Raw genomic sequence first — 25,928 nt, 5'->3', positions numbered from 1 at the left:
CCTCAAAAATTTCAGTCTCTACTTTCACCCTTAAGCTTTTCCAAGCAATAACCCTAGTACTCAAGAATACAGAATACTAATCATTTGAAGTTTTATCTCAGGTAACTGCAACTCAGTTTCACCCATTAACTATTCCATCAGATAATGCATAGCATGAAGATGACACAGCTACCTCAGGGGAAGAAAATAAAAAGGAAAAAAAGAAGAAAACACAAAAAATTGGTCAGATTACAAATATGCTTATTTCTTGGTTTTAATTATTTAAATCTCTTCCCAGAACTATTCTTTAAAATGCTCAAGAAGACTGGTATTTAAAAAATCACACCACTACCCCATTTCTTGTGAACTCTTTACATAATACTTACCTGAATTATTTTGCACTTGAGTCCATGAAAGCCACATGACTTGTGAATAAATACCATTGTTGGTCATGCCAAGACTTGTATTTTTCCCCATTCCACTTTCATTTCGATTTCTCTTCTTGATTGCTCTAAGTAGCAATTGAATCAATGCAACTTACTTAGCAATTTGGAGGCTGAGACGGTACAAAACCCCCAAAATCAAGTGTAGAATTCAACTTCCCAGCACTTAAGCTGGCAGAAACTTATACGTAAGACTAATACATGAAACATTCCTCCCATCTGGGAAGAAGAAAAACCAGTTTCTATCAGTTTACACCTCTCTATTGGTTCTCACTCCTGTCATATAATTTTATTCTGAATAATTACTTTCTGCTATTTTGCTTAAAAAATATTCTCAAGTATATTACTTCCTTCATAAGATATGAAGCTGTTTTAAAAAAAGGAATCTGTTCAAATTCAGCTTAAATTATCCTTGCACAGCAACACAATGAACAGAGAAATTGTGGGCTAGTCAAACCTACACTAAAGGTTGTTGCATTTTTTAACGTGATGTTTCTGTGTTTATATTTAAAAGCCTTGTTTACCTTCATGTTGACCAGACATTTTTTTAATCCTCATCTGCAATTCTGTTCAATGCTGCACAACATGCTTGTCAAAAGTCAAGCTTATGTGGAGACCATTTCCATCCTACCTAGGCTTCTCTCCAGAGAAATGTATTGACAATGCCATAAAAACATTCTGAAGGCACCTATAAATACTATGTTGATGCCAAAATTTACTATACCATCCATTCCTTAAAGAAAGGAACTATATGGGGAGCTGTAACTAAATGATCTTTATGGTCCCTTCCAACCCAAACCAATGAAACAATCATTTTGTGATTCAATAAAAAAAATCTATAAAACAACTGAAAACAAACAAAAAGCAACCACAAAAACCCAACAAAAAATCCCATGCCATTCTATAATATTCTCTTTGTATAAGCCCATCTGACTGCTACAATTCAAATATCCTTCTAAAATTAATTCCAACTGAAAAACTGGCTCTGCTCTTGCACAATGAAATTTGCCACAACACCAAGAAAAGATGCCTGCTGCATTTGTAATCTCAAAGCTCTGTGATAAAGAAGTGAGACTCTACAGAATTTTTCTCCAGTGCAATAGGAATTCCACACTTCACGAATGCATAGTAACCAGGTTTATCCTGGAAAATGCACTGAAGTTTTAATCAGGGTTTCTAGCAGTCAGTTTGTAGTCTGCAGATAGAAAAGCACTGACACACTGTGCTTAATTCCAACCTATCATACACTCACACACATGAGAACGCTAAGAACACCTCACACTGATCCTACGGGAAGGAAAAGTGGTCCTCTCTGAGAAAAAGAACCAAAGGGAAAAAAAACCAAAAACAACAAACCAAAGAAGAAACCCACAAGAAAAATGCACTAAATATTAGAACTTCTCTCATTTGTAAACCTGATGGCATAACATACACTTGCAAGTTTTGGCCACTGTCAGTTGGATAATATATTTCATTCTCCAGTAGCCAGTTGAAGTAATGGTTACCTTAGTGATCCTTATCACATCAGCTTTATTCACTCAGCACTTCTTTCTGACTGTATCTGTTGAATTCCCTTCACAAACCCAACTAGATGCTAACAGTGCACTCTTGCTATTGCAGTTTCCCCACCATGACAGTTTCAGGCCCAGTAGCTCCCAGCAAGACCTATAGCTAACAAGATCCCATTTTCACAAGAGTCTCCACACAAATTAAAGATCAAATGATATCAGAATTGTATATACTGTAAAACCTAAGCAGAAACATGGTGGTCTTCTGCGAACTACTCCTTGAAGATCTCCCCACCACCAGAGTTCAAAACTCCACTTTAATGAAGCACATTACCTTGATCTGCCTGCATAACCAATTCCAAAAATGGTATCTCTGAAATTTCAGTTTGTAATTATCTGGCATTAAAATGCAGTTTTCATAAAATACTCAATCCTTCATTCCCCAAACCCAGAAATCTGGGTTTAATGGTGTCCACAGCCTGTACAAATTGAGCTGGACATTGGTTCAACCCTGCTATCTAAAGGGAACACTGAAGAAACAAAGATGGACTGGAACCCAAACTAGAGGTAGTCTGTAAGAGATAGGTTTGGGGTATTTTTTGCCACTTTTCATACCTTTGCTTCTTCCCAAATCCTCTTCAACTGGAAGTTATTTCTTAATTCTCTCTAAACATCTCATAGTTAGTATCACACAGTTAACTTGGTGTTTCCCCTTCCTCATGCACAGGCATCCCACATTAGTACTGTACATTCTTCACATTGCTCTTTTCTTATTTTCACATGCCAGTGATCATGGCAACACATGCTCGTTTGCATTCAGCAGAGAAAGCATTAAATTGGCATAACACTCCTAAAATCCACTGCATTTCTGTGACAAACCAATGCACCAGATTTGCAACACTGCAACAGAAATAGGTGACAGCTACTTGATGTCAGCATAGAAGCCTCTGGTTTTAACAGGCTTTTTATGCAAAAGCCTGTTTTCCCATTTGCATCACAGAAGTCTGTTAGAAATGCAGGAGCACAAGGCAGAGTGGGAGATGCCATGTGCTGCATTCCACTGGGAATCCTGCTGTTAAGCTAGTGGCACTAGAGAGCTAGGCAGGAGACAACGCTCTCACCTCTTGGAGAGGTCACTTTCTGAGTGCTGGAGCAACCTTCCTGAGCCCTGGTAAAAAGTTTTCAGGAAAGAAGGGGCAGAGAGAGAGGAGGGGAGACCAGGTGACGCAGATTCACTCTCACTGAGAGCGCGCCGAACCCCGACCACAGGACTGTGCAGGCAACAAGAGAACACACAGATGGGTCAGCAGGGACTGGGACACAACAACAAAACCACCAGATTAGAGACACTGGCCAAATAACTCATCTTGGCTTACATTAACTTTGTTTCCCAGAAGATAAAATGTACCACTTGCACTCCTGGGCAGCTTCCCTGGGGATACTGATTTTTCTGTTACAGCTGATTTCTACTGAAAAACCTTTCAGTGACATTGCAGAACAGGGAGACCACCTTATTTCTTTAGCTTTATTTATTCCCAAAGCATATTCAAAAAAAATAACCTCTTAAACATTCAGAAAATACCCTTAGAAATTTTCTTCCAATAATATGAACCACACTGTTTCTTCCCCTTCAATATTTTTTGCTTTTGTAAACAACACATTAGGAAGTAGAGATTATTTAAATGCAGCCTTTCTGAATAATTTTTTGTGAAGTAATTAAATTAAGAAAGGTAGTCCTACTTCACAGTTAAACATTACTTAGTAGTAATGACAAGTATTGGAGGGGACATAAAAATTAATTCAGTTTCTTTTGCTTAACATTTATGACTAATCCTCAAAAGGAAAGAATGAAAAATCCCAGCCTAGAACCATGCTGCTACAAACTGTTTTGACTAAAAATCTGCTGATGCCACTTAATCAGCAACTTCTTACAAGTTATTACAAAGTAATGTAGTCAGCAAGTCCTTCACTTTGAACTGTCAGGGTTTCCTGTTTGCATACAACACGGTCAGTGGGAAAAAAGTTTACCTCAGTAAAAAACATATTATTTATCTCTCTAGAAACACAATGTAACAAAGGCTGATTTCTTACCCTTCACTCCTTTCCATTCTCTCAAAACAGAATAAAATTTTTTGCCCTTCTCTACTGGTGCAGCATTCACACTGATATTTTAATGCGGACATCAAACAGGTGACAAATTACTATTTAAAGCCATTTTTATAGAAAAAGCCCACAAAAAGTAGAATTATAACCAAGCACTGAAACAGACAATAGGTTGGAGAATGCAATCCTACAGAAAACAATTCAGCTCATCTGGACCTGAGTTTTGTAAAGGGTTTGGAGTTTGTATAGTCACTTACTCCAGGTAGCCAGCATAGAGAAAAAAAAGAAGGCACAACCAAAGAAACCCACAATGAACTGTGGGGACCTCTTCTGCTGAGTGAAGGAACTCCTGAAGGAACAGTGCTCCATATGTTAATAGCTGGAGAGTCTCCAAAAAGGAAGCAGAAAGAAGTTATAGAGGGAAGCTACAGAGGGAAGCTCTGGAGAAAGGCAAATAGGGAAATCACATGCCTCAGAGTTCAGTGGATGTGTTTAATCCTTATGTCCTTTGCAAGACTCCCCACCAGTTTTAATTCTGGACATACTCTCTGTGAGATTTGACTAACACGGCTACAGACACTTGAAGCTGTTAGTGCCTTTTTCATCCTGGCATGAAAGTTTCAGGCTGCCATCTCTGCCACTTAAAGCACTGAGGGCCTCTTTTCCAAAGGCTCTGACTAACAAGACTGCCAGAAAGGCTCAGCTCAGAGGTGACAAATAAATAAGTAAATAAACAAACAGATTGGTACTGGCATCTGGCCGAATCATCAGTTTGATGGATTGATGCCTCCCCTGAACCACAAATTCAGGGACTACTGAGTTACCACAAAATACTAAACTACCCAGAGGCAGAGAAGACAGGCTGAAAACAAATTAATAAAGGAACAAACCAACCCCAGAGAAGTGCAGAAACCAACCTGTACTAAGCTCCTTACGTACTGTGCCAGAAGCAGGGCTGTGGCAGCCTCCACCAGGAGGGAGGCAGGTGAGGCTGGAGCACTGGGACGGCAGGGGACCGCGGGCGGTGGCATGCCCCGACTCACCTTGCCGTCTCCACGCAGTTCTGCCGCAGCAGCGGGGACCGGGCGCTCTGGGAGCGCCCGTTCTGGAAGGTGATCCTCCGTCTGGCACTGGAGGGCGGGTGGCTGAAGGTGTGTGCGCGCCTCCTGAACTGAGGGGAGTCCGAGCCTTCCTCGGGAAACGTCTGCCAGGCCGAGGACACGGGGGACGCTGGAGGAGTAGCTGGCGGGGAATCGCCCGGAGAAGTGTCCTGAAAGGAAGTGCTGGCGGAGTAAGGCCTGAGGCTCTGTGCCCTATGAGAGCTCTCACTTAACCCACGGGCAGCCAGCACCGGGGCACCAAAGCCTCTCCCCCTTCTGGGTCATGGCCTATTGTATGCTAATTATCACCCAAACCAGACATCCTTTGATAGTTCACTCCAAACCAGAAGCGTCCTTCTTCCAAAAAGGGAAAGCGGAGGGAGGAATAAAACTGTATACGCAACACAAACGACATATTAATTACTCCAGGCATCCTCTCGCAGGGATTGGCATTCCAGCTACCAGAATTCTGTCTCTTTCAGGAAAACACAGGAATAGAAAAGAAACTAGGGAAACTGCGTTTAGCTAGTTTCCTCGACATATCGCGAGCATACTTCCTGTACCGTCACAGCGACATCCTGGAAGAGAGACTGTTATTACACAGCCAGTTTATGAGTAACTGTAGCAGGAAAACCCTAACAGAATCTTCGCCTCCTGGGAAAACCAGTAACCAACCCTCATGTGAGGTAAAACTTTAAAAACAGGAAATAAAAAGAGAGTGAACAGAGCTCTGCCCTCTTGCTACCATACAGCATGCCCAACAGCTGGGCTTAGGTCAAAAATTCTTACTTCCCTAAAGCAACTATTACTTACAGAAAGGATTCTTCACCTTCAGAGCACTTCCTTTTGTTGAGGCATGACCCTACTTAATTACTTCAGTGAAACAAGGCACAAGCCAGAAATTCCTTGCTTTTTGTAAAAGCGAGGGAAACGTAGGAGAAAATGACTGGCAATCAGATTAAAGCTGATGCTTCAAGTCAACACCAATCCCAGCTTTCTTACACCCTCTGCCTCCCAGTGGAAACATCTTTGAGTTTTGTAAGTTGATGTGCTTTGTTCTACTTCCTCCAAATTAAAGCAGAGAGTGCCGTTTTTGCGCTCCATTGACAGCCGTGTATGCAAACACCAGTTTAAGCTAAGCTCCTTACGTACTCTGTCAGAAGCCAGGCTGCTGCAGCGCTCAAAGCTGTCCACACTTCCCAGGCGGCCTCGCATTCTGTTGGCTCCCTGCGAGAAAAACGGCAAGAAATTTAATCTGGTCTTTTTCCTCTTTTTCTGAAGGTTAGGCAAAGATGCAACAGCTGCACAGGTGAACACAGGCATGTGATATGTCTGACATAAGACTGCAGATCATGGCTCAAGCACTGGACATTACAAAAAGTGACATCTTTAGCTGGCCAAACTGCATCTTCTCCCACATTGCTCCCAGGAGTTTTAAACCTGCAGCTCTATTGTTTGAGGCAAGCGAGTATCTCCTGACGCTTCTGAGGCAACGTAGCCAAGTCAGCCTAAACAAGTTGAAAAAACTCCAGACTTCAGTACTGTGCATGTGCTGCTCCTGATGGATGCATATAACACACTTCAGTCCCATGAGATAAGAGTTTATCAGTATCTAAACATTTCAGACAAATTAAGTCCACCTGGGCAAAAGGAGTCAAAGCACCAAAACTGGGGAGAAATGCTCTCCTGGCAGCAAATGCAGCCAATATCACCAAACAAGACAAGACTTTTCATTTATAATGCAGATAAACCTGATGCTAGAAATTTATGCTAAAGGATCTTTGCTGAATTTATAATAGTCCTTTAGTTTCACAGGAAAAGGCAATAGATCCACAACACTTGACTACCTTTCACACCTAATGTTAACTCCCTGGTGATGTTTGCTGTCGGACACTTCTGACTGCTGAAGCAAGTTGCTTTCAGTACTTTATCAGGACAAAAATAGCCTAGGTTTTAGGAAAACTATAGATAGAGCTCCTCTTGGTATGCTTGCAACTCCAGGGGAAGTTTTGTCAACATCATCATAATTTATTTAGCCTACTTTTTCCTAGTAAGAGTTATTTTCAAGACTTAGAGTGCCCTTTAAGTGTATTATCCCACTTAAGCGCATTAGCAATAAATACTCTGCCTGGAGCATCTCTTCACTGAATCTCCCAAAAAAACAAGAGCAAAGATTAAGTTGGAAGTTTCTCACTACCTTTGAAAATTCATACTTTTGGCATTGTAAGAAGGACTTTTTGGTTAAGAAAGAACAACAACAGAAGAGGTTAGCACAGCATGGATTGGATGAAATCCATTCAAGAGGTCAAAGAAAGGTTATATTTATTTCTCTGAGGTACCTCATTAGGACGCCTGTTTTTGGTTCAAACCTCATAAAAATAAGATCAGTCCAGCAAAACAAACAAGTGAAGAAGTGACATTCCTCTGGGACTGTGTGAAGCCAGGTCACAGAAACCAACATGTTTCCTAAGGCAAGTAGTGAGTGGTTTAAAATGTCACTTGGTGCTATTTACCTAGCTAAGAAACCATCCACTTAAAGTGTTCTTAGATGCTGGTTCTTTCTTTCTAACTTTCCTAAGATTGAGGCTAAGACTCCCCCCAACTTATACTGGCTTCTAACTTTTATTTTAAAACTTTTTATAAAAAAGATATCTATAAAAAACTATCTATAAAAAGATGCTGAATGCCACTTTAAAAAAACAAAAGAAAACTAATTTAAGCTCTTTCTTGGTCTCTCTTACTAAATGTACTTTTAAATAAAGATGGCAACTTATGAGTAATTAGCTCTATTTCTATACCATCTGCACCTGGCAGAGGAGGGGAAAACCCACCATACCAATAGGTGTTTAGTGGTTAAGTACCTTTAAGAATTGACCATGATCTGTTAGGCTTGTAGTAGTAGTCTGATGAAGAGCAAGAACTACTGAAAAAGTCATTGTGCATCACATGTATGCACAGCACACCTTCACAGAGACACTTGTATGTACCTGCTTTTAAACAGATAATTAGTGGTTGAGCTGCACTCAGTAGTAATTTTTCTTGGTCTTGCATTGAGCAACCTTTAGGTGGATCTGCAAGGATGAACCCCTATGTGTATCATGACTCATGATACACATAGCATGCAACATGCTGCTGTTCCTGATCTCTTGTACTGTCAGGGTAAAGATGACCACAATCTCACAATCACAAACCCGCCTCATAAACAGCGAACTTGAAATAGCCTGATTCAGATTCAGGTGTCCCCTTCTCTTGAACTCAATCATGGGCTATGGTAGAGCCTTATGTTATATATAATATGCAGAATGTCTCAGTGGCCCTGGTGAGAAGAAACTTACTATACCAAAAAACCCCTAACATCTATTTATAAGAAATTTCCCTTCAGAGATTTTTCAACTTAAGCAGTGTATTTCATTCAAATGACTTCTCCATGACATGACTGGAGTGCCCACATGGCTGTAAAAGCTTTACTTCAGCAATGACTTCTTTCACAGCAACTGCAGGGCCAGTGACCCACCACTAGAGATAGATCACTTGCCAATCACATGTCCCTTAGATGTGGAAAAGAAACCAGACACATCAAAGGCACAACTGTACCTATCACCATTTGATGATATTCCAAACACTGAAATTACCCAGATCTTCTCATTGCCATCACTCTTTAGCTCTCTTTTACATACAGTCACTCCCTCTTTCTCTCTCTCCACATTCAGACCAAGTCCCTAGTTTGTAAAATCTGCTACACAAGAAAGGCCAAATTTGACCAGGAGAGTTTAACACTAGTTTCAATGCTAGATCAAATTCACACCTACCTGTAAGTTCTAAGGATTCTCTCTGGCTAAGAGTATTTTGTTTGCATTATAAGGAACATCCAGGGCATCCTACATTTGTAGGTTACTTTATGACATAATCATGTAAGCTGCAGGACAAGTGCAACTTAGTGCTTTTGAAGTTACTAGCAGAAGGAACATTAATTAATGTCACTGGTCCAAATTATCCCGTACTCAGCTCATCACATTTCCTCTGTAATGACACACTGGATCCCAGGCACACAGCCTTCTTCAGATATTTCTCTATATGCCTCTTCTCTGACTCACCCTTCTGAGCAGAGGACACTAAGCAAATCTTGCCATTCTGACTTTTTTACCAAAAGACTACATAATGTAAGAGAGTTGCAGTGATCATTCTCAATTTCATATCATATCTGGCTAGGAATATTAAAATGAAGATCAACTCACTTTTTAAAACTATTGCTTTTTTTTCCCCTGCAAAAGGAACTCTGTTACTAGTTTCTAAAGATTCTTAGTGCCTAATATGAGCAATTGCAGCTATGAGCTGGAAGGTATTACTTCTCAGAATAGAGAGATTTCCCGTATATGCTGGCACATTTATTCACACTTTGCAAAACCAATAACATGTCTCCTTATGGGATCATGCAACCATCCTGATTGAATTTTATTCCAAAGCAATGCATCCAACTAGCTCATACTCACTCAGCTAGCTCACTTGCCACCTACCATAAATGTTCATTATTCAGAAATTTGTCTTTTTTCCCCTCAATATGTGTGGCCTTACAGGAAACCTTCTCCTACAGTTAAGTCACAATCAACCCAGCTGTAACTCTCAGATTTCACAACAGAGATATTGCTTCATTAAGCATTTATCAGACTGAGGACAAAAAAAAAGGAAAAAAACTGCTAGGTCTTTACTGTCAAGGATATCTGGGACAGCTGATGAAAATGAGTTGTTAAACTCACCCTTGAGAAAATATTTTCCAGAGAGCTAGTCAAGGATTTCTTTGCCTTGTTTTTCAGAATGTCAAGTTTAAACCGGCCACCACTGGTGGTGCCTTCTGGAATCGCACTGTTAGAAATGACCTGTTGAAATGAGCAAGGACACTATTCAGCTTTGGCATTTTTTTTTTTTTAATTGTGAAGACTATTTCCAAAGACTAGAGCTGACCAGGTTACATAACAAAATACCCTTGGCCTTATTAAAAAATACACCACAAACACCCTACCCTCCTTCCAAAAGAAAACCCCAAACGAAAACCAGAAACAGTCTCACAAACAAACCCACAGTTAAAGGCACATTCCATCCCAAAGACTGTATTGTAAAATATGCCAATTTAACAATATTGTTGCCCACTTCCTTTGCAAGATAAGTTCATAGTTTAAACTAAAACCAATGCCTTCTTCATTCCTGTTCTTCCTAGGTATTATTGCTTGGGCATGGAGATCAAAGGGGAAAGAAAAAGAAGAGTTATCCTCACACTATAAGGAAATACAGACATAAAATTAATTGGTTGTCTTTCTTCCTGTCGTGTCCCCTCAACTTATAAAACCCAGGCAAGCTGCTATAAATGAAATAAGGTTTCTTTTCCTGTACAGTGTTTTCTTAATTATATTACCCAGCTTCAGGTACTCCTAAAGAAATGTAGCAGTGGTCCTACAAGAAATTCAAACAGCATTTTAATAGGCTGGGAAGGGGGAGAGGAATCATACAAAACAAAGCTTTACCGATGGTGCTTCACCAATGTGGATGTGCGTTTTCTGCTTAGTCTCGCAGAGCTGACGGAGGTGTAAGATCACAAGTTCATTTTCTTCCTGGTCATTGTCAGGCTTCATTTTCTGTCAGTAACAGCAAAGAAAGCAGCTTGTCTTCAAGTCATGATTTGCTTATTTTTTCCTTCCTACATAGGTATTCCTTGAAATTAATATACTGATACACCAAACGCCAGAATGCACTGTTATTATGTCAAATTGCAGTTCTGTCTGTCTGCCTTCACACTCTCGAGCAAGATAGAATAAAAACTAAAAAATGTTGCAGGCTGTAGAGAAAAGAGAGCCTTACACCCATACATTTTGTTTTCTAAGGTTGTCTGTTACTCTACAGCCTTCTAAGTGGCATTAGAAAACCAAGCCACCCTACTCTTCAGGAATCCAGAGAGGAGCACAGCTTTTGGAAGACTAAATCATACTTCATCCACTGGAGTACATTGGCTTACACAAGAATATTGTGCCAAAACCCTTCCATCACACTTGAGGTTAAGTTGGAGCATGTTATTTCAGTATGATTTTTGGTGGAAAAATTGTAAATTGTAGATCAACTACGCAACAAACGAAACAAATCAAAAGCAAAAATATCTAGTCCATTTTATCAGGGTCTTTTTCAAATTAGGAAGAACAGCTTCTAAGGTATTACCTGAACACGTTCAAAAATATCTGCCTGCTCATTGTCAGTTAGCGATGACAGATGTCTCTGAATTACAAGTTTGGCTCTTGGAGGATAGAGTCCTAGGAAAAGAATGGATCATTAAAGATTCTCAAATGATGTCTCAAAACACTTTTGGGCAAAATGACAGTAGAAGATATAAACCTGCATTTGAGTTTATACAAGTTAAATGTATGACAGTTGTATATCCAATGTACACGTGATACAAAATAATTGAGGTTTTGCTAAAACCTTTCTTTAGCAGCAAAAATATAACCAGCAGCAGCTCAGGGGCTGGCTCCTGTGTAAAATGTGCTCCCTACCCCACCAATGGCTTCTGCTCTAATGCCAAGAGATCACTTACAGCTGGAAGCCTGCCAACTCTGTGGGAGAGGAGGAGGAACAGAACAGATCAGGGTTATAACAAGAGAGATAATCAATACATAGGATACTTGGAAGTTTTCAGATGCTTTTAACTGAAAAATTTAGATGCCTTTCTTCCCAGGGAAAGGACAGGGTAGAGGTTATTTAGAGAACTGAAGACACTTTTAAAAGCAAGAACAGCATAAAAACTGTAAGAATAAACAAAAGAATTTCTGATACTCAATAAACTGCATATTTTGTCACAAAGGTAATTCTAGGAAGCTACAAAAAATGTGAGTGAAAACAAACCAAACCCCTCAAACTAGATGAAAATTTTTTTTCTTTCTAAGGTAGATATCATTCATACAAAATTGCCATCAGAACAAATATTTATTTTTTTTTCAAAATCATGCAGCTTTAGGTTTGATTTTGTTAAACTTCTAGACTCAGAGCAGATGGATTAAAAAAAAAAAAAAAAGGGACTCCAAAATAAGTTTTTCAGTCACAAAGTAGAAAGTTTATGAACCTACTACTGCAGTACTCTAGTTGTTGCTCCAAGAGAGATCTGATTTTGATACCGGGTACTTTTCAAGTTACTTACACTGCCTTACACAGCAGCCTCTATCATTTATAATTTACAGAAAACTCTCCCAGCTTAGCTTTGCCACTTTGAATACCTGCTGTTAAACCCAGACACTATAAGTCACAGCCTAGCAAAATTTCACCTCATTAAGATTTTACACTTGGCTTTTCATCCACCAGAGGGAAGCAAGTGGCAACAGTGACTTTCTATGAATGGGAGAACCGTAAATATCGAGCACCACCACAACCACACCAGAAAATACAAGACTATTTGCTTTTTGTAACATACTTGCTTTGTTTTTTTTGCTCACAATACCTTGCAAGGACACATAGCAGAGTGACTACAAAAAGAGGGTCCCAATTTTTTTTTAAAAAATTCTATCTTGTAAGACTTTTTGCATGTATTCTGGTAAACTTCACTCCCAGAGACACTACAAAACTTTGTTTATTTATATCTGAAGGCAGGCAGTTGCTTTAATTTTCTTTACTGGATATTAATCTCCTAACTTAATAATTTATTTTCCCATAATATAACTAGATTTTGAAGTGTGTGAAGGGATAAACACAAAGGAAAAAATAATCCCACACAGGAAAGAAGGAACACACAGAAAAGAAAGATCCTTTTTGATCATGACTGTCTTTTTATGAGTAATTTTGAAAGCATGCAACTTGAGGGGAAAAAAAAACCAAACAAATGGAAGGTCAACTGGTGGGTTTTGCTGCTCTGCTTAAGAAAGTTATGATGATGCAGGAGTGTGTATTTATAACAGAAGCTACACTATATTCTGTTGCAGTATCATTACTGGTAACATGCCACATAAATACAGAGAATACAAAATGACAGTAAGAATTGCATACTGGGATACTTTTCCCTCTGCTCTTACACTAAGTTATTCCTCTAGAAAAATCAGCAAACCACAATTAGAAGATAAACTCAGCTGTTACCTTCAATTCTTTCACAAAGTTTGTGCAATGAATGCATAGGGCAGGCCTCACACAGTTTAATCTGTGTCTTGGCATTTTGCAGGGCTGCAGCAGTGCTGAAGGCTTGCTTCAGGGTCAGCATTACCTCATCAACCTATATGGGAAGGAGGGAAAAGAGTATATAAAAAAAATACAAGCCATATACACAAAAATTAGATTTATAAATCACATCTCAGACAGGTGTTTTACAATTAAAAAAAAAAAAAGACAAAACCATACAAACCCATTTGCTGTTGTCTAAAGAGATCAAAGTTGAATTCACAGCTTTCTGCCTTTTTTGTAGGTGATCACCATCTTTAGGTTCTGCCAGACAATGTAATTTTGATGTCTAACTGCAGCTACTCAAGCTTACTGGGAAAGCACCCACTATTTTAAGAAGCTGCAAGTGAGAATTTTTGGCTTGAATATACGCTGGCTAAATAAAAAGCATTAATTTCTTTAGCTTTTTATTTAGTCTCTCCTGTAAACTGCACATGTTCCCTCTTAACCTGTCCCCCCAGCACTAAACCATTTTAGCACCAACCCCCACAGACCCATCCCTGCTGCCAGACAGGTGCTTCCCACAGCAGTTCACTTTTCTCCTGGACACCAGACTGCCAGCCAGCTTCCTTACAATCACTACATATCCTTAAATACTGCTGGCCTGCCCTGCAGTCTGCCCTATCTTTCCTCTGCTGCTGCCACAAACACAGCAGTGCTATGTTCCCACACACCAGCACTAGAAAAGCTCAGCTTGTATCTAAGAAAGGTTGAGTTCACAGCATTTCTCCACAATCCTTCAAATATGCTCCCAGACCTGCATACAAAGCACTTGGTGTTCCCCTCTCTGTATTTCAGGGGAATACAATGCTTATTAAAAGCTGTTTGCTCAGTCTCAGCATCAGCAAGGAAAGAGGGAGACAGCAGCTTGAAAAAATTTTAGGAATGAAATCAGTGTTCTTCTTCAGAATCAGTTCCTCACTCTGCTTGTTACTTTGTTTCTTAAGCAGAAAGAAGAAAGCTGAAATATTTGAGACCACATCATGCAGTTTAACATTAAAAACATATATACTTTTTTAAGGGTCTGTCACCTGGGGGGGAAAAAGAAAGTAGAAAAGGAACCTGAAAGTAGAAATTTAAACTAGTTTGTGTCCCAGTACATCTAGGTTTGTTTTGTTTGCTTTAGACCTCACAGTTTTAAGCATTACCAGTAATTTCTGGGTACTTTCTCTTTATAGCAATAAAGCAGAACATTGAACAGTGACTGTTCATCTTGCAACATGGACTGGTAAGCTTTTTAAGTTGGCTACAATCCCTCTCCAATGCAAGATTCTCAGAACAGCGCTAAGCGTACGGATTATGACTTCCATAAATGATAAGAACTATAGCACAAACTGTAACTAGGCTTAGAGTAAATATACATGAGCCTCCCAACACAGCCTGCCTGGCAGTGGAGAATCCAGAAAGCTCTGCCCTGCCACAGTCAAACAGCCACCAGGATCTGAGTGACTGCGTCTGCAAGTAGCTCAGGAGCATTTGTTTCATATTGCACTGTGGGCATACCCACACATATCAGTACTAGAATAAGCAAAGAGGTTCATAAAAACACGGGGGTTTTAGACATCACTGAAGCCTCTGAATTATGCATGGTCAGATTTATCAATAGGTCAGATGTAACATTTTCTGTTAGTACAAAGACAAGGTTGATTTCATGGCAAGCTCCTGTTCTGACAAAAATGCAGCCTCAGCTGCCATTGTACATCTAGAGCTGTTAGCTGTTTGAAGTTTTATTGATGTAAAACTATTCACTTTCAAGCTAGTCAATGGATTAATAAATTACATTTTCAGCTAGCTAGAAAAGTGATTTTTAAGTTAATCTGAGAATGAGTTAGCAACTGTTACCAGCACCATCAGAAACAAACACGTTTCAGACCAGGAAACAACTTATTTTAAAGTGTCTTTTAAAGTTAAAAATGGAGTAGTCAAAATTATTTCCTGTATTCAGCTCACACTATTAAGCTACCTGTTATCAGTAAAATCTGTGGCATCTGGAACTTTAGTTAATTGATACATACTTTATACACTGTCCAATATACTTTTTTATAGTTGTATTCATTCATGAATACTATGGTTTTCTTCTTCTGTGATCAGATGCTGGTATTTTCTTCTCCTGAGAAATAAAATAGACTACAGGGAAAAAGCTAAAGCCAGATGTAGGCTTAAGACACATGCAGGATCAGTCAGGAGTTTAAACCTTACCCTGAAGGGTATGTTTGGGTTTTATCATCAGCTTTGTTACTGATTCAATACATGTCTTTACATGTTTGATGGGGAACCAAGTCTCTCAACAGTTAGAATTAGAAAAGTTCCAATCAGATGTTGAGCCCAAATATGCTCACAGTCCGTGTGCACGAACACACCCATCTGGAATCATCTATTTGTAACTGATATGTGCATCAGCAGAGTGGCAGGATGTGGCTGTGTATCAGCAGAATGTACACATTTCCTACTGCAAATTTGCATATGTACCTATGATGTCTTGCACCTGAGCAGATGTGACCACTGAGGCCCAGCTGACACAGCAGAGTAACAGAGGCACCTGTTGTTCAGGAAATGCCTTGGAAATGCTCTGATTAAATGGTTAGGATCATTAATAAATACTCACCAGAGACTCACTTGCACACTGGAACACATAGCAAACATACTGGCTTAGCCCAGGTTCCACAGATTCCCGGCAAATAAAACCAAAGTGATCAACATGTTTTATACCCTAAAAGAGTTTAAAAACAGCATTAGTGGAGACTATTTTATAAAGATTTAGTTTTGAAATATTTGAATAACTATAATTGCATACCCCAATGATCCAATGATCTATTTTATAAGCAGTATAATTATTTTTCAAATTGCTTTTTGGATCTAAGTTATATCAAGATCTTTATACAATCAAAACCAAAGTTATGCAGCAATAAATCTGGACCAGAATTTATTCCATTAGCAACACTGGATTTTCAGGGAAGCAAACTAAAGACTGCTGGCCTGTATTTGGAATTGCCTCCAAAGTGAAAATTTGATGTTATAAGCCTATGCTAAAACACAGGATTGGACAAGTATTAGGTCAGCAGCAGACCCTTGCTTTCCTGTAATACATGTTAGGACTATACAGAAAAAAAAAAAATAGACAAAAAAATAAAAGGGGGAATGAGTGGCAACATACAGAATTCCAACTAAATTCTGAAATAAATTCTTTGAGGCTGAGTTATATACCAGAAGTTTCAAGAGTTACTACACATTACTACTGACACTTTTTTTTTCAAGGTCTTAGTATAACAGCTTGACAGGGAACGCTGTGTTGCTAAAAACGGCACTGAGAAGATCAAAGACAGCTGCTTCCTCAGAAGCACTATATTCCCAGTCTCAGTTCATGGAACATGACTCACTATTGTTAAAGCTTTTGCCAATGTTTTTATCATCTGAGTATGGTAATTGTAGATTTTCTCCAAATGAAAGCCTAATCCCCCAAGTTCAAATACAACAAAAATCAGAACATGGCTGCTTGGATCCATCTCCAAAGAAAACACCTATATCATAAAAGAGAGGAGGAGGCAAAGCAACTTGCCTGTCACTACAGAAAACACTCTAGACAAAATTGGAAATGCAGTACGTGACAGACTGAACATATTGTCACTACACACTGTTGTTTTTAAAAACAAAATTCCGAAACTCCTATTTGTGCCACTTAAAACTTGAGAGGTGCAGAGGGCTGCTGAGATGACACAAATGGCATTAGTTGAACGCCATTCTACTAATCTTCATTTAATTTTCTCATGACACATGAAGTCTTCAAAAGCATAAAATTAAAAAGGTCAGACGTATACACATGTTGATCTACAGAACAGTGAAGTGTTGAACTCTGTTTTGCAAGAAAACATATTTATTAAAGGTGGTTTGGTGAGATGCCAGTTCCCTCCTTACTGACAAGTGCCTGAACAAGTCTGCTGCTGTCTTGACTTCTCAGTCTCCACAGGAGAACATTTGAGGGGGGAGACAGATGTGACACTTGCCCTACTGAAGCACAAATAGGACAGTCTGTTCCTAAATCAACAGTACTTCCTTCACATTTCTTTAAGATGGTGGCTTTAAGGGGTCATGACAAAAGAGCCAAGTTTTTTGTTGTTCTGGGTTCCCTCAAGGGGAAGGCTGCAAGAAAACTGAACAAGAAAACTTCTACAGCTATTTGATATCTGAGTTTAGACTGCACACACAGAGGTTTATCATCAATTATGTCTGCTGCTTGACAATTGTAAGGAGTGTGGATAATTACTTGAATGTAGCAGCTCAACCATGCTTAAGCTGTAGGATAAAAAATACCTTTATTCGACCAGACTAAGAGAATCCAGAATGCAAACTGGCAATAACATCTCCTTTTCATTGTTTGTAAAGCTTGGAAGGACAAATATTCCTAAGCCACAGTCCCACAATACATCATAAATCACTGCCCTATAAATCTGTAACAGCTAGCCCTGGGGCTAGCACCATGTTCTTAAAGGAAGTACTGATGAGGTTTATGCAACAAATTCTTAATCTAAAACAAATTAATATTTTATTTCTATTGAACACAGAACATCCTTGACTTCTTTAAAGTAACTGTTTCACATTAAAAAAAAAACCAACAAAACCAAACAAAAAAACCAAACTAAACTCCCAAAGTATTGTGACTGCTCTTTGAGTTACTCAAGAATGCAAAATAACAGAAGCTTTGCTCCAAATGAAAGTGAAGAAATGAAGTGAAAAGCACCTCCAAAGCCCAGCACACAGAATTACCTGACACTATTTACAGTTATTTTCCTAAAGGAAAGCTGGGCCTTGAAGGTTTTCCATGATCTTATTGCTCACCATACTTTAAAGCCAGCAGAAAAATGGTTGTCCTCACTTAGGACTGTTTTGTTTGACTATTATAAGTATGTATAAGTATATATATATATATATATGTGTGTGTGTGTGTATGTATGCATACATATATACATATATATATATGTAATGTTAGTACAAGTATGTACTTAGGAGCCCAGTACCTAAAGCCAAAGTGTTACTTCAGTACACCCAAAAAGCTGAAGACCCAAGCCATCTGCAAATTTTGCTTTCCACACCTCTGCTTGAAGAGCCATTTTGATATTTATTAAAAAGCTATTACAACCATGTTTGATTATAGGGTCCTATTCTGTATTTGCATTAGCTTTTTTCCTCAAACAAAAGTAATACAAATTGTAGTTAAAATGTAGAGTCAATTTAGGACCTGGACCTTTAGCTGGTAGCTCAAGACTCCACTTGAGTTACAAGTATTTCCTAATTCTTAATTTGTATAAGCACTGGTAGCCCAGTCATGCAAGAGCAGACTCGTTATTAGCATTAAAATGAATGCACTTGGGGGTGAAATACAGATTTAGAGATTGCCAAAAGTGTACTTCAAACTAGAATAATCATGTTTAAGGAGTCCTGAAGTGATGATGTAGTATGGCAAATGAAAAGAGATGATAAAGTAAGACCTCAAACCAAAAAATATCTGTAGTAACTAGTGCTGAACAAGAGCAAGATTGAAAGGTGAACATTTAGCCTTGATATTTAACTTTACAATAAATAATTATTCATTACTGAACACCTATTAGGTACACCTATTGCCATAGTCTCCAGAAGAAATGATGCAGGTGAACTGCTGTTTTTCTGAAGGGTTGATTCAATTGTTCTCCTTTCATTCCAAAAGCTTTCAGTAACTGCTCAGAAACAGTACATTCAGAGCATCCTAAATGGAGATTAAACTGCTTCCAAAAACATATCAACTACTCTCCCAAAGCAGAACATTTTATATTTTGTTTGCTGACAAGTCATTGAAGTTGCTGCTATTACACAGCTCAGACTGGCTATTTCACACTCATATCTTCTGGACTTTTCTGGAAAAATAAATCTACATTTGTTTTTTATTCCTGCCTATAGACCAGCAAGGCAACACAGTTGAAGAACAAATAAAATCTTTTCCTCCTGATGATCTAGATATTGTTTCTTACTAATCCTTACCTGAGAACATGAGGAGATATCTTTAAAATTCTTTTCAAACACAACAGATTTGGTATCTGGACTGATGAGGTTAACTTCAAACCTTCCAACCTAAGGAGGAGAAAAATAAATCTAATTTATGACTGTCTTAGGGGCATAGCATTTACAGCAACAAAAATGTCAGAATCTCACCCTTTCTTGTTCACATAGAGTACCTTTTGGCACAACAGCTTACTCAGCAGGAACCAGTGTGCCAGGGTGCTGTAATTCTGCCTATGTTGAGTAAGAATATTTCAGCAAGAACAATACGCTCACTTGAATAACGAAAATGACTTGGAAAAAACACAGCTTTTCTTCCCCTCCCCCACCTTTATTCTTCGAGTTATTTTAGTCCAAAGATCACATGTTTGACAGACAATACCAAAACCTTTAGGAAACAATGTGGCTAAATTAAAAGCTGAAAAAAAACAAAAGGGAGAAATTCTTGGTTTTTAAATTATACCATAGATTAGCTGAGAAACTAAGATGATACTTTGTGGTTTACACTAATTCTAAATGAGAAAGAGTAGGTTCTGCAGCAAACTGCCTTTCAGCTTTCCCAAACTGCTTCTCAAGTCCATGGAATTTATTCTATAGATCTCAGAGATCTTTTTCAACTAAATCCTTTTCATTACTAGTGATAAGCTGTGGCTTTCTGAAGGGGAATGCGTTCTCACTTCAGTTATCATTTCCTCAAGAGAATAAAAGACAAGAATGATCCTTAAAACAAATGGAAGGACAAAATCCAGGCATTTAGCCCACTGTTATTTTAAGGTCCAAAAATTTTTCCTTTTATGGGTCACCTCCTTTATGTGTCCTTCTGTTTTTTCAAACCAAGTTCCAAAGATGTGAAATGCACTTCAGGCAAGAGAAGAAATAACCATTGGAGTCTGAAGGAAGAAGCCCTTCAGTGCAGAGATGTTTGAATACTCATCTGGTAAAGAGAAGACATTAATACTAATTATCAAAAAGAAGCCGGCTTCAAACACAAGGCTGTGGAAGTCCTATGTGAATTTCTTTTCTTTTTAAATGCACAAAAAAAGGGGTTTGTTTGCATGGTAGTCTTCATTGATTCTCTTTTTTTAAAGAATATTCATGTTTTTCAGCTAAATATCACCAGCACAGACAATCTGGAACTGCATACGATTGTTTCACTAACAACTGTGCTCCTTTAAGTGACTACTCCATAAATAACTATTTATTTTAAAATTTGCCTGAGCTCATTAGTGAGGTCAAAGTTCAGCTACTTGTATTCCAACCATTTATGAACAGATACAAAAATACTTATGACAAATTATGAAGCCATACTGGATCCGTATTACCTATCTTGCAAAACTTATCTCAAGCCGCACAGGGGAAGAAGATAGATACAGTACAAAACCAACAGGAAATTGCTCGTCCTAGAACACACCTGGAACAACATTGTCCTGTTCTTCTCAGAATCAGAGGGCTGAACGTGACTGGGTGCACTTGCGTGTCTTCTGCGGGACTGTATCTTCAGGTTTGTGTCATGAACCCTTCTCTGCATCACTGCGGTGACACTGCTGCACCGGGAGCGAAACTCCTGCTGCTCATCAAAGCCAGAGTCTTCTAAAATCCTCTCTGGAAAGAAGCCACGAGTGCTGGCCAGGTTGGTCAAGTTGGTCTGGCTGCCAATTGTAAAGATTGCAGCATGCCCTGAAGTGCTGTTTGGGCTGTCCAGCTCCTCAAACGGGCTGTCCAGAGGAGAAGCTGGCACATTCTCTTCACACAGGGGCAACTCCAAACTCGACTCATTATTCCGCTGCTCGTTTAACAGTTTCAGGCGCTGGCGCTCATGAAGGCTGAATTTCTCTATGCAGTCGTCAATTAGTGTGGAGGGAGCTTTCTTGTGAGCCACTGTCACCTTTCCACAGTACAAGACCTCAAATTTTTGAGAGTCGTAGAAGGCATCTTCACTATCCTTACTTGGTTTGGCATCTTCTTTCAGTGCTGCTTTAGAGACTTGTCTTATGCTGCTGATGACATCAGGAACCTAAGGGGACAGTGTGAAAGGCCTTTTTAGTAACCACGAATGAGACAGCAGAGACAGAGATGCATCAAGCATTTGTTAAGGTAAGTATTTACACAAGCTGTTTCTCCAACACAGTGCCACAAGCTTCTTGGCAAAGAAGACCAGTGAAGTCTGAATTCTGTACAGACAATTTATGCAGTGGAAGCAGAGCAAATAATTTCTAATTTTTTTCCTGGAATGTCTTCCAGTACCTAAGGTTTTAAATTACCAGAAGGTCGATTGGCAAATGTTCACATCCTCTTTTTTTGTGTGTTTTTACTGAGACTACTTTCTCTTTTCCATTGTCATCTGCCCACATTGGCATGTTTTACTGCTCTATTCTGTAAAGGGCCAACAGTGTCCCTTTGTTTTTATTTTGCAGAGACACTTATTCTGTTCTTGAGGCTGTTTCAGGAACAGTTTTGTGGAAGAGTCCAGCAATCTCCATCAGTTTCAACTGACGGTTTTGAAACAGAGCTATCAAGAATACAGACATTTTACTGAAGTACCATGTACAACTGCATTAGGTCTCACTTATTATCAACTACAAAAACCTTGCCCCATCCATCCTATGACACAGTTCACCTTAAGGTGAACACTTCCCTGCTGCCTCAGTCATTGTGCACTTAAGCAGCACACACAAATCTCTTTTCTCCTCTGCACAGAACCCTGCTGTACCCTGTAGGGCCAAACTGCACATCTCCAGGAGAAACAATTTCAGCCCCATATCACACAGTCTTTCAAAGACACCTGGTTCTTCCTCCATTTTATCCCAATCACTCTGGGAGGAGTCTGCTTTCAGTACCAACATATTTAATATGTGAGCTCGTTCTCCATTTCGGCTTCACAAAAGAAAACAAGGACTTACTCAGCTCTAACTGCAGATCAGAGTGGTAAATAGTTGCTCTTTTGACAGTACCTGCTCTTCTGAACCATACCTCTTTCCCACATGTCCCATTTTCTCTAGTATAATGTATATGGCATGTACATGGGAAGTATAATGAATGCATTGGGGAAGTTACTAGTGGCAATGAGATAAAGAGAGAATGTCAATCCAATGTTTTTCACCAGAAAAATCAGTTCTCAACATTCAAGTAATCCAATATAACCAATCAACAGCTTTTGTACTCTATACAGCTTCCCACTATAATATTTGATATTTTTCAAAGAATTTTTCTATTCAAAGAGAGTAACTTTAAAGTCACACCTTAGTAAATAATCCATGCTCCCTACAGTATCTCTTTCTTTCAGTCACATGATACCAGCTGAAGCTTGCTACTGAGGCAGCAATATCACATACCAACACTTTTGCAAGTCACAGTGGAAAATTACCTCATCTTAATCCCCATCTCCCATTACACACTCCTCATCCCTTGGGCATTTAACTCAAATCTGCTTCCAGTTCATTTATTGCAAAATGAAGTTCAATTACCCTAAGGTCTGCTGACCGTTTGGCTTCTATCCCTTTAGATGTGCCCATCATCTCAGTTTTCAGTGAGGCTAAAAGCTAAGTCTAGATCTGACACAGATACGAGAGTATAACTATTCTTCCCTCATTCTGACTACTGGGCTGCTTTATCATCACCCAAGGTGCACTTCCTCCCAGCCACAGAAGTTCATCTGGACATGCACAATCTTCACTTTGCACTTGCCTGTTTGTATTCCAAGATTCAGCATTTTTTCCACTGATTGGTCTCTTATTCTCTCTATAGCCTGTGCTTAAAGAAGTTCCAGAGTTCAAATTCCTTAATTCTCTATTTTAACAGAATTAATAAACTAGCTATCATTTAACTAAAATATCCCTTTTTAAAATCCAGAAGCTGTTACAGGGCAATTCACACACATTTCTATTCAAAGTACAGTGACAAATTACAATTCTATTCAAAATGCATACACTTTACACACAATCAACTACAGCAACCACTGTCAGCTGTTTAATCAACAATTCAAATTTTTTTTAGGAGTGTACCATCACTTCCACTCCAATAACTCGGTCTTGCCTCCTGCTTATCACCTCTAAGACAAAAAAACTGGATATCCCTAAGTCTTTATAAAAATACTCAACAGCCTCCTAACACATCCTTCCCCCCTCTCTCCCCCACCAGTCCAAATATGCTGGGGATAAGACACTACCAATTCTACCCCAATATCCATTCCCTCTTTTGTCAGAGATCTCCCTCAATTGCAATTCTACTCAGGAAAACCCACCACCCTAAGTATCCTGCTGTTTATCACTTTTATTTCCATCTTTTCCAGATTGTGTATGCTATTCAGACACTAGTATTTCAGTCACAATTATTATTTCAGTATCTCTGCTCCTTAAAAGCTTTTGCAATACATAAATTGCTATAGTGTTTTCACTTATTCATAGAGGGATGCTAGCATTAGAGCAGGGAGTTCAGCTCATATGGCCCAAACAATCCTAATTTCCTGCTTTGTTTAGGTAAACTTTGTAACAGGCTATGTGAAAACATATACACAGGCTATCAATTTTTTATCCATTTTTTTGGATGCTCCTTCATCAGCATTCAATTTTTTCCTCTTTTCAATCTATAGACAAAACTAAAGTAAAATATCAAAGTGAACATTTTGAGACCTGTTTAATCTCTGTAGTTATGAATACTTTTCTTATATACAGATGCAGAGGAAAACAATGTAATGCAAAACAGGGATGTCACAACTGATAACTAATATCTGTCAGACAGCCCAGAACCAGTTCCAGCTTCAAGTGTAACATTCAAGACAGATACTAACATTTCCAGGCTATTAGTTGTGCACATGAATTTTACTGGTCTCTAGTTCCAGGAGTAACTGTGTGCTGCTGCTGATGTACTCAATGACTGACAGTGTGCCAGCCAGCGCTGTTCGACCTGACCCTCTTCACTCCCACAGTGACACCTTCTTATCAAGAACCAAGAGCTACTTCTGAGAGGTACCTGATCAGAGTACAGTATTTTCATGTAAAGATTTGACTTTGAGCAAAACCTTAAGTGGGATCAAATGGAGTCTAAACAACAGTTTGCATCTGTGTTTTCCTGAAATTCAAGATGCAGGAAAAGTTACATAATGATCAGGCAATATGGCTTTTTACACATTTCTTTGACATATATCACTGGGTTTTGACATTTTGTTCCTCCGTGTATCAAGAAACCTCAGTCATAAAAGTTTCACCATCAAAGTTGTGTAACTTTTTTGGATTTGGATATTAGCTTATTATCTCCTAATGTCAAAATTGCAGAGCAAAGTTAGACAAGATAATAAGCAGAAGAGAGCTTTTAAAATACTGAATTACCTGGATGAAAATTCTTAACTACTTTTAGAAATCAGTTTAGGAATATTAACAGTCAAAACTTACTAATGTGTTTTCAAGTTTCAGTATTTCCCAGCAAAAGTCTCATTAAATTAAGCAGCCAGAGAGGAGAAATGGGATTCTTACTACTGAAACCCACAGGGCCACTGACAGAAATTTATTTTATTTTTTTTTCTTGTCAAGCCTTGAAGACAGTTACATCAAGAAAGACTGGATTAGACAGGGCTACACAGTGCATTCTCAGGGTGAGAGGAGCACACTTCCAGCCCAAACAAACCCTGTGGACAATTCAAGAAGACTTAATTCTTCCAGACTTTGCCTCTCCCAAATCCCATAGTCTAGGGACCTATCATCTTTTTCCAAATATTGTTGGACAGAGAAGGAAATGACCGTGTTCCAAAGGGAGTTACACACAGGGCTTCTCAGTCCAGCAAGGTAGGAGCTGATGGTGCAGTGCTGGAACAGCAGCTCTCAAATGCAGAAACATAATGTAGGGCATTATTACAGGCTTTATTCATGAAGTTTCTCTGAGTAGCAGCAGACTACTTCATGAATCAGATCAAGGAAATTACCCCCCACCCCAATACACTTACTCAAATATGCAGGAACAGCACACAAAGCTTCCTCTAATGCAGCACTGACCTCATGCTTAAACAGTGACAGGCACACTGAACCTTCTCAGGTATTAATAAACAAATTAATAAATTAATAAACCAAACAAAATGGTTCTAAGAGCTTCAGGTGAGCTTTCTTCCCCTCCAGGATGTCAAGAGCATCCACACCTATCAGGAAAAAACAGCAGCATGTGTACTTTAAGTCCCTTGAAACAGTGCCCATAGTAACTCCTTGATCTCTGAACAGAGCCAAAAGAGCTGAAAAGCAGAGATCCTTCCTCAGGGCCTGTTCCAAAAAACACCCCCTGATGTAAGAGGCCAACAAGACAAGGATGGACAGTGGGTACCATAAGTACAAAACTAAACCTGTGATACTGGTTTGCTTTTCAGTGTGAACAACACTTCAAAACTTGGTTGACAGAAAATAAACCAAAAAACAAACCCCAATACCAAAACCAACCAAACAAGACCACAGTAATTACTGAGCAGTGCTTTCAATTGCAATCCAAACTTAGAACTTGAATGATATGGATATTGCAAAGAAGAACAAAATTCGCTGGCTGGATTCCATTATTTCCACAGATGAACAGAATTTCTCTGTGCAGAGAATCTGCAGCTTTTCCTAATTTGTGTC

The 25,928-nt window shown here is 39.0% G+C and overlaps 1 protein-coding gene across 4 annotated transcripts in view; it reads right to left on the bottom strand.

Annotated features, from left to right (window-relative positions):
• TBC1D4 (TBC1 domain family member 4) overlaps positions 1 to 25,928 on the bottom strand; it is a 95,252-nt gene that overhangs the window by 21,235 nt on the left and 48,089 nt on the right. For 2 of the 4 annotated variants that reach the window (XM_086881055.1, XM_023927990.2), the window contains exons 2-11: positions 20,750 to 21,352; positions 19,321 to 19,410; positions 15,917 to 16,021; positions 13,234 to 13,366; positions 11,335 to 11,426; positions 10,650 to 10,760; positions 9,888 to 10,007; positions 6,286 to 6,360; positions 5,077 to 5,303; positions 3,052 to 3,201 (exon numbers count right to left, since the gene is read on the bottom strand). In XM_086881055.1, the coding sequence (XP_086737181.1) occupies positions 3,052 to 3,201; positions 5,077 to 5,303; positions 6,286 to 6,360; positions 9,888 to 10,007; positions 10,650 to 10,760; positions 11,335 to 11,426; positions 13,234 to 13,366; positions 15,917 to 16,021; positions 19,321 to 19,410; positions 20,750 to 21,352 (1,706 nt within the window). The remainder of the gene's footprint in view (positions 1 to 3,051; positions 3,202 to 5,076; positions 5,304 to 6,285; positions 6,361 to 9,887; positions 10,008 to 10,649; positions 10,761 to 11,334; positions 11,427 to 13,233; positions 13,367 to 15,916; positions 16,022 to 19,320; positions 19,411 to 20,749; positions 21,353 to 25,928) is intronic. The other 2 variants (XM_086881054.1, XM_023928159.2) reach the window with 1 other exon arrangement.

This window comes from Cyanistes caeruleus, chromosome 3, assembly GCF_971803275.1.
Source record: "Cyanistes caeruleus chromosome 3, bCyaCae1.hap1.1, whole genome shotgun sequence".
Lineage (NCBI taxonomy): Eukaryota > Metazoa > Chordata > Aves > Passeriformes > Paridae > Cyanistes > Cyanistes caeruleus.
Note: the sequence above shows the minus strand (reverse complement) of the source record. Positions and strands in the feature narration are given on the sequence as shown.